Here is a 9,663-nt window from a genome sequence, read left to right on the forward strand (position 1 = left end):
TAATATATGGATAATATTTAAGGAAAACCTTCCCCTTATTTGGCCTACTGCCATGTATGTGTATGCCATAGGCTGCAGTCTATGCCGTATTGAATGCAGAAAGGAAGACTAGCATGAGTACAGTACTTGTAGGCTGCTCTACTACACTTCCCAGAATCACCCAAGAAGCCCACGTACTCATATCCGCCTTTACGTGATGACGCAATTTTTGCCTCGTTGGAAGGTAGTTTCAGAGGAATCGCTGTATACTGTGGCAGTGAAGAAACGCTGTGAAACCAAAAGACTCCCGGACGCTATCACTCGAATGGTATTTGGTCTCCTGTCATTGAACGGTACGAACATTTATGTCTACATCAACTGTATTTAATGTTTTTCAGAGTGTTTAATGTCACGAAGGACCACGCCCTCTTTGTAAGATAATGACAGAATTATTGAGCTAACACTAGCTGGCTGGTGGATGTTGGCCTAAAGACATTTCCTCGTTTTCTGCATTTGGAGTAAATAATGCAGTCATTTTCTTTTTTAATGTTTATGAATTGTATTGTTCACTGTAACGTTAACCAGCTCATATCGTATATATTCAAATAGCTATGCTGCAGGACAATGCTCTTATTTTGCAATACAACAAAGACACCATGCATCCGGACTGCATTCCCCTTTCTTACAAGATAACGTTATATCGGCAAGCACTGCATCATATACAATTATTTTCCTGGAATGCACTTAATACCATTACATGTTTTTGTTTTGAAACTTGATATTGTATTCGGAGATCTCGTGACAAAGGCATGTGTGGGCGGGGCTCAAAATATGATGAGATCATGATGGGAGCGTGGCAATGATGCAATATGAAACTGTTTACATGGCACTTTAGTATACGTGTTATTAACTCAGTGACGTGGACTCCTAATCTGTCACACCTTAGACACCACCTTAAAACCTGTCAAGGCTGCGGAGCTCCTTACAGTGGAAACAGGATCCACATGCAGATGAGCTGGGGGCAGACACTCAAAGTACAGTGGAAGCTTGGCGTACCATCATTCTACTTTTCTGTTGTCCTGTGAATTATCATTGTAATAATATCATACATTATAAAGCAGGGTAATTTTAATAAGAGGATATTCCACTATAAAAACATTTGATTTAACACTACATTACGCTCTGAATTGTTAAGATTTTTCTGTATTAAATATTGGACTTCTATATGACATTCAGTCATATTTGAGTTATGTTATAGTAATACTCCTATGATAATTAAGAATTCAGTTTACGTTAATTTAACTCAGAAATAATCGTCAAATTAATAAATAAACGAAAGATCCAAAACACAGAAAAGCATCAACAAGCAGTTATTTTTGCAACATAAGTCTCTTAAAGAAGATGTTTTGATAAATCGACATGGATCAATTTGCAAATATTTGTATTCCATCCCAGACAAGGTCCAGTCTGATAATGATGCTTTTTTATTTGTGTGTGTACCCTTTATAAGTTAACACAAAAGATGCATTCACTGTTTTTGTCCAAGCAATTCTTTTTTCTCAGCATCTAGCATTTTTGTCGTGTTTACAGCAAAATACAGACTCTTATGGGATAGTGTTGGGAAAGCTCGTTTTTCTTGTACTTGTATTAAAATATTAATTGTATCTAAACATTGATGCCGTTTTTAATAAATATTACTATTTATTACTAATGCTGTGGTCCATATGCTGCTGTGTTGCTACAGATGTCATCGGTCACTGAGGAGCTTCCAGACATGGATGGAGCAGACCTGTTCGGGCTGCTGTTCCACAATGAAGGGAATGGATCTACTGAGCCCCTCTTTCCTGATGGGAATGAGATCATTGAATCCTGGCTGTCAGAGCAGAGTGTAAGACTTCATTCACATTAAACATATTATTGTTACAATTATTCCATGGTTACATTGGAATACAACCATATTGTTCCTCTTTGGATGACTACAAATCGTACTACTGTGTATTTTTAAACATGTGGTGTTAAAGCTAACTGTTTTCTTCCCCACAGATACTGACAGGAATGGACACTGAAGACTTTCTGTCCAGCTTGTTAGATGGAGAAGACAACATGGGTGCTATCGGTCCCTCTCACTCTCCCTTGGGCAGCGATAGCGGTATTTCCGATGACAGCAGCACTGTGGTTGGAAACAACAACCCTCTGGGATGCTCGAGTCCCCAGGGCAGCGACAGTGACGTGGTGCCCAGTCCCTGCTACTCACAGGCTAGCCCCGAGCACTTTGACCCTGCCCTGGCCCCCGGAGAGCTGCAGGCAGAGAGCCCGGAGGTGCTGTCAGTCCAGGCCGATCACAGCTACTCTCTGCTGCAGAGCGATGACAGGGACATAGACGCCCTGCAGAGTGTGAGGGCAGAGCAGCCTGATACAGATGTCTTCATTGATCTGGGTATGTTTAGATAGGATAAGATAAGAGGTACTTTATTGATCCAAAATTGGGAATTTCACGCAATATTTTTGCGTTGCAGCAGCATAAAAAACACCAAAACAAGGCATTGCACATAAATAGAAGTTAAAGAGTAGAAATAAACAATACTAGAATTTAAACATCTCAAAATTCTATTAAAACAGCATTAAAAAGTAGAAAGATATAGAGTAGGCCGTGAAGATAAAAAAATCTAGAAACGTTGACAATGAAACACTATATTTTAGACACAATATAAAGCAGGATATTATTTACATTAAAAGTGTAGGGAATGGAATATTAAATATAAATGTAAAATGTACAGTGTGTCCAAAGAAAAGTTATGGAGCAATGAGTTCTCTGCCAGCCAGAGGAGATTTGTTATACAGTTATTGCAGTAGGCAGGAATGTTTTCCTGTTTAGCACAGAAACAGTCTGATTCTGGCTTTATCTATCATTTGTATAGGCTTAAGTATATTCCTATTTGTAACCTATACACCTAACCCGTTGATAAATCTCTACAAAACACATGTATTTAGTGCACATTCAGTGTGAGGGAAGCTGCATACATAATAGACGCATGGCAGCACTTACTTGCAGAGCTGGTCAGCACACCACATTATATTTATTTTGAATATATTTCTCTTGTGTCAGACGACTTGGTGAGTGAGGCAATGGAGGAAGACGACGACGAGGAGGACATCACAGACGACCTGCCCTGCACTTTGTCCATAGAGGACTCCACTCAGGATTCCACTCAAGACAATGACATGGACCGGGTCAGTTTCCCCTACTTTTCCTTATTTTGAAGTTTGAAGTGATCTTTACAAAGAAGACAGACAGTTTCAGTTTGGCATACATGATTTATATCTTTGAAATGATTTGTGAGCTATTTTTGGCATATTATTAGTCGCACCTGGCGCATCAAGTTGCAGAGTCACATGTGTCACCTGCAAGTGAAATATTCGTAACCCTTCAAGCTTCATTCAAGTCCTTACTGTGTTACTGTGATGAGAATTAGGACACAAGTCAAGTCAAATGACATTCTGATTACATTCTTTTTATCTAGTAGGTTGCCAGCTTTGAACACATTTCATCACCCAGTTGTGTTTCAAAAACCAAACTATTCTCAATATGTAGAAACATCTATATTAATATATTGAATATTTACAAACAAAAGTTATGAATACCAAGTCAAGCCATTTATCAATGTTAGTCAAGAAAGTATAAAGTCTTTACATTTGAAAATTGAGTCAAGTGTTGTGATTTGACTCCTCCACATCTATCATTTTATACAGGTCATTAAATGTTTCTATTTCCTCCCTTTAGTTCCAGTTTAAAGAGATTGTGCTTACTGAGGAAGAGAAGCGGCTTCTGGGAAAAGAGGGAGCAACTATTCCCTCGCACATGCCTCTCACAAAGGTAATTCACTCCTGTGAATGTTTTTATACTTGAGCTAATTGGCAGCATTGCCCTAGATAAGAACATCTGCGACATGTTGTAAATGTTTGTTTAATTAGGCACTTAATCAAAGAACAGACTGCTGATACATTTAATAGTGTTGTTAATCTGTTTGGCAATTATAGTACAATAAAACAGTTTTGATACTTTTATTGGACATGTAAATATTGGTCTTATATTTCCATGTAGTGGCTATTTAGTGTTTTTTTTCAGTTTGGTCCAGCTGCGACACAGCTGCTCAAGGCTGTTGAAATATACGTCGTAATCTGTCATGTCAGCATTGTGGTGAAAGCCCTCTTTGTGTGTAACAGGCAGAGGAGAGGACCTTGAAGAGGGTCAGGAGGAAGATCCGCAACAAGCAGTCCGCTCAGGAGAGCCGCAAGAAGAAGAAGGTGTATGTGGACGGACTGGAAAACAGGTGAGCTGTTAGGCCTGAAGGGCTATCAATGGAAAGGAATGATACCTTTAATTGCTTCATCAGAAAAATACAGACATTTTGAAACTAGGTAATGTTCTGCACTTCTGCCTATAAAAATATAATTTTCATTCTAAATAGTTGCCTATTCATTTGATGTCAATCAACTAATTGATTAAACAACTAATTTTTGCATCCTGCAGTTAATAGAATTTGTTCTAATAACACAGGTAAACATAAATGGGGCATATAGGTGTAGACCTTATACTGCAGAATAACTGTTCCCTGTAAATAATAGTTGTGCTGGCAGGGATTTATTAAATGTCTTAACTTTTGGTTTGTCAAATACTCGTTTGTCAATGTGTGCTTGGATAAATATACTAACTACTGAATACATTTCTACTACAGGGTTGCCATGTGTACCGCACACAACTTGGAACTGCAGAAGAAAGTCCAAATGCTTCATAAACAGAACATGTAAGAACTCTGAAATATTGCTTCGGCATTTATATGCAATGCCATGTGTCTATAAAGTTCTTTCAAATCTGCTGTCGGCTGTTGGGTAAATGTGTCCTCTTTGTTCTTTCAGCTCCTTGATAGAGCAACTGAGGAAGCTGCAGTCGATGGTGAAGATGTCCACAATGAAAGCCAGCACAACCAGCACCTGTGTTATGGTAAATGCATTGATTACGTCCTTCTCTCCTGATTGCTTATCCTGTATAAAGTGTCAAGTTGTTTTACATGCTGCAGTTTTTTCTTCTCTCACTCTCCTTGTGTTTGTCCTCCAGGTGTTCCTGCTTTCTTTCTGTCTCATCATCTTCCCGTCTGTCAATCCATTTGGAGGAAAATCAGAACAGAAGGAACTCTACACACCCTCCCTCAGTAAGTTACCTCAAAATAAAAACCGATTTCTTTAATCCTATTTCAACCTTTCCTTGTCATGTTTTTAGATACACTGAATGTGTTGGTTTATTCATTAAGATGTAATTCAGTGTGTGTCAGCAGACTGCAGAAGAATAAAATATTGATTTACATTGGAAATCAAGTGCATATCTGAGTCAGCATAGTTAAGAAAGGGGGAAAACAAGCAGTTTTGTGAACACTATATGCAAAGTTATGGGAGTGTATTTGTTGAAACCACAGTCTGTAAGGTGTTTTTTTAATTATTTGTAAGTAAATGTCTTCCATGACCACTTGCTAGTATAGTGCTGTTTAATTTCTGTTTATCTATGGCGTGCCTGTGACTTCCTGAGTTTCTTTGTTGGCTCAGCTTTGCTAACCATTATGCCTTTGTTATTGCAGTCATGTCCCGGACCCTGCGCTCCCTGCCAGCAGAGAGCACAGACGCCATGTCCTTCCTCGAGCCTGAAGATGAGGAGCTCCTCTTAGTGCCCCAAGCAGAGGTGGACAACGTTAAAGCCATCTTTGCTGGAGGTCAAAAGAATCACACCCCCGACTACCAAAGGGTGGAGCAGCCTGACTCGGAAACAGGATTTAACAGCAACTCCTCGGCAGACTTCCCCGGCCCGGCTCAGGCTGCAGAGATGAAGCAGGGGCCCGCTGGAGGGGTGGGGGCCTTACAGGAAGGGTCTATCGATGCCAATGTTGCGTATGAAGTCACAGGTTCCAAGGATAACTGGATAGAGCGGAACCCCCCATCTGTCATACTACAGCAGCACCGCTCAGATGAGATGTAGACACACAACCAGCAGAGGGAGCCATATTCCTAATGTACCAGAGGGAAGCTTACTAAATGAAAAAGGGAACATACTAGTAATTATCAAGATAAAGGATCAAGTTGCCTGTCCCTACTTTTCCCCTCTAACAACCTTCTCATGTACTACTGTACCTTTTAGCACTTTGTTGGGATTTTCTTGTTCGAGTGGGCAAAAAGAACTGGGGAGAGATCGCCATATTTCAGGAGTCTAAACTACCTAAAAAGTAGGACCTTGCCGCAGTAAACATGCTTACCTCGCTGGAGGCCACATGCAACTTTTAGAAGCACTGAGGGCTAAAAATGTGTTGGCACCTCCGTAGAAAACGTTATAAAGAACTTGCAGTATATTACTTCTAGAGAAGTATTACTTGAAGGCATTATTGTTTATCACCAACTCGAAGGGAGAGCTTGGTTTGACAACAGCAAATCTAAATATTGCTGCACATGAAGTACTCTCCTAGTAAATTATTGTGAAAATAATTAGTGTTACAGTTTGTACTGCAAACTGTCCAGAAACATCCATTGCCTATTAGAATTTAAGCTGCTTGATTCTCATAAAGCTTGATCAAAATGGTTGATTGAACACCGTCACGCTTAAGCCATTGCAGGACATTTGGCCATTTAGTAGACTTGTAAATTGTTTTTAGTATTTCCCTTGTAACAAGGGTATCCATGCTGATTTACATTTCGGAATGCTTAGTTTTATGTTGTACAGTTAAGAAAAAATTATGTTTGCAAAATATAAAACAAGACAATAAACCCCTAGACTTTGTCATTGTTAGCCAACCCCACTCTAACCCTTCAAACTTCTCTTGTTCAACTTGATGGGACAGTTCTTACCTTTCTAAACATGTCTGAATTACCTTAGCACTGTGTACACACAGTAGGGGGTTTGATATAGCTCGGTAAACCGTGTTGCAGTAAAATGTACTCAAAAATGTAATGACCTGTTTTGTCAGTGAGGCATTTTTGTCATTTCTTTGTGTACTTAAGTTTATGTGAGTAATACAGGAAATCTAAATGGTGTTGGAACTGCTTTTTGTTATATTCGACAGTCAATGAGATTTTAAATGTTGATCGTGATGAACAAATGCACTGACATTTGCCGTAGTCCAAGAATGAAATGTAAATATGCTTGAATAATTGTAGCTCTTCTGAACATTTGAACTCTTTATGTATAAGACATGTCTGGACATCTATAATATTAATAAACCTTTTATATATCAGAATTACACTGATTTTGTCTTCATAACTGTTATTGACCAACAAAAAGATGAATACCTGTCTACATTAATTGTTCAACTTCAGGAGATTATTGACCACACAATATCTACTTTGTAATTAAATGAGACATTATAAGACACATTTGGCTATACCGAGTAGATACACTTACTATTCCAGTATTTACCTGAGAGGTGTGTGAATGATGATCTGAGAACATGTTTAACATTATGTTCTCAGATCATCATGATCTCAGAAAGTCTTCTTCAATAGCCCTACAGTTTAATTTAAGCAAGCTTTTCCCAGACAAAGTAGTGCTCAGCTGTTTCTAATATACCCTGTTTTGGGGATTTTCACAGCCAGCCTGGGATCTCCCCCATCTTTTTGCTTTGAAAACACTTAAAGTCACAACATTCCAACTGGATTAATTTAATATGTTTTAATTAATACCATATAATTAAATGTACCTATATTAATAACAAAGGGATATTTTTTCTATGTGAGGCATTTTCAAGTCTTAGCCTATTCATTAAATTATATCACTGTCACTCAAACATTTGTATTTATTTTTTGTATTCCCCTTTTCACATGCACCATGTCTGGCAAACAGTTTTTGTCTGACTTTAGAAGCAACCTCAGCTGTCGGGGAATGACAACAAATAGGGGAATGGTTGGTGATGGTGACTCATAAGTGTGAGGTTGTAATCATGAGTCATGAGCTCATTGAACATGTTGAGACTAGTGGAGAAGTATTTAAATGTAAGGGAAAGGTCACTCTCTGAAAGCCCAGCAGGTGGCAATGTCAGTCCAGATGTGTGACACTGAGGCTCTGCTTCATGCAGGTCAGCAGCAACATAGATGGTGTTAGTGAGGTTAAAGGTCATCCTGTTATCATGTACCCTTAATTTGCATTCTTAGAAATGTCAGAGTGGTTAATAAGCTGACTCATTTACCAAGAAACGTGTAAAGTAAACAACTTCAACAGAGTAGAACATTCTGTAATAGGGGCTGACTGTCTAGTCCTGATACTGTGTGGTATTGATGTAACTAAATTGCTGAAGCCTACACTTAAATTAGGTTGACACTATAGGAGACGTAATTGTCACTTTAAGACAGCCACGCGGCGTGTCACCATGCATGACATCTGTCTGAAAAGCGAGTGATGTTGAATGTAAACACAGTCTCTGATAAGATAAACTGGCCTGAAAACACTACTGGTTACGGCACGTGGCGCCGGGAGGGGCCCACGCGCATCTGTCGGGCATCTGCCGCAGGACACTGAAAGGAGTGGGGTAATAAAGAGTGTGGGGCACACGCAATACGCACGCACACAAACACATGACATCCCCCCCTGCCTCATAAAGGAACGGGGGCAGGTGGAGGACGTGATCATTGTAACACAAAGTCTCCTTTTCTCTCCGTGGAGAAACGACACGCGTCGAGTCAGACTGGCAATTAAAGCTTCCTTTTCAAGGGGCGAACAAAGTGGCGTGTGCCGGCCACAAGCTGTTTGGTCACTCCTCCAAAAACACTCCATCGAGACATCTTGACCTATCTGGGTCAGGACAGTTCTGTAATTCCCGGGTTGATAAAGTGCACCACACAGTGCAGGTGCAGCAGCATCAACACGCGTTTATTAAGGGAAAGTCAAGACTTCAGGGAAAGTTTGGACGAGCTATTTATAACCCAGCAGTGATTCCTCGAGTTGGGAAAGTCCTTAAAAGATTATTCCAGTCTATCATGGGATGGATGCATTTCACATCCGATGCCCCTTTCACCTACTTTCGTTTCATTATTCAATTACACGGCCACCTGTATTCTGATATTGGTCTGCTTTGCCCACTGTTTTTATAACTGCAATTGGTAGCTACAACGTTTATATAACCCAAAAACACAAGGCAGCTTCCTGGTATTCAGTGATGAAGTGGTAAACAACATGTGGAATAAACTTATGAAACTATGACTTTCATAATCATAATAAAAAACAATCCCCTTATACAAATGAAAAATAATTAGATGCTAGAAGAAAACACTTTATTCTTCAAATTAAATATGAATGCAGTATACATGTTGAAAATAGTCATGCCACAATACTTGAATAATGTGTTATGTGATTTGTTGACCAATTTAAGCCACAGGGAATTCAAGCTTTATTGTGTCACTATCTGTCTCTTAAAGTCCACCGTAAACAGGACTTTAAGTTTTGGTTCACTGTGGTGATGTTGGATGTTGACAAGGCAAGCAGGAATCGGTGGTGGGTGGGGGGCATTTCTAGAAAGATTGTAATCTTGCCCCACGTGGGGTTATCAACAAGCTCGGCGTAACTACCCGGGGACTTTTGCTTTCCTACCCGGCTGCTCTGAGCCAATGATAGGAGGCATGAGCGGAAGAGACCGCCCCTTGCCGAGAAACTACGTT

At 39.7% G+C, this 9,663-nt stretch overlaps 1 protein-coding gene across 2 annotated transcripts; it reads left to right on the plus strand.

Moving 5' to 3' along the window:
* The first annotated feature begins 194 nt into the window (after nt 1-194).
* On the plus strand, nt 195-7,256 carry creb3l3l (cAMP responsive element binding protein 3-like 3 like). Of its 2 annotated transcripts, none has more exons than XM_079687596.1 (10): nt 195-332; nt 1,724-1,867; nt 2,023-2,416; nt 3,086-3,210; nt 3,761-3,853; nt 4,204-4,310; nt 4,716-4,784; nt 4,897-4,981; nt 5,096-5,189; nt 5,610-7,256. In XM_079687596.1, exons 2-10 carry the CDS (start codon nt 1,724-1,726, stop codon nt 6,002-6,004), a joined length of 1,506 nt encoding a protein of 501 aa, XP_079543722.1. In that variant the 5' UTR covers nt 195-332; the 3' UTR covers nt 6,005-7,256. The 2 variants fall into 2 exon arrangements, with proteins under 2 accessions (XP_079543722.1, XP_079543721.1); XM_079687595.1 differs by lacking the exon at nt 195-332 and adding an exon at nt 683-1,013.
* The last annotated feature ends 2,407 nt before the right edge of the window (nt 7,257-9,663 follow it).

The sequence above is a fragment of the Notothenia rossii genome (genome assembly GCF_949606895.1).
Source record: "Notothenia rossii genome assembly, chromosome: 6".
Classification (NCBI taxonomy): domain Eukaryota; kingdom Metazoa; phylum Chordata; class Actinopteri; order Perciformes; family Nototheniidae; genus Notothenia; species Notothenia rossii.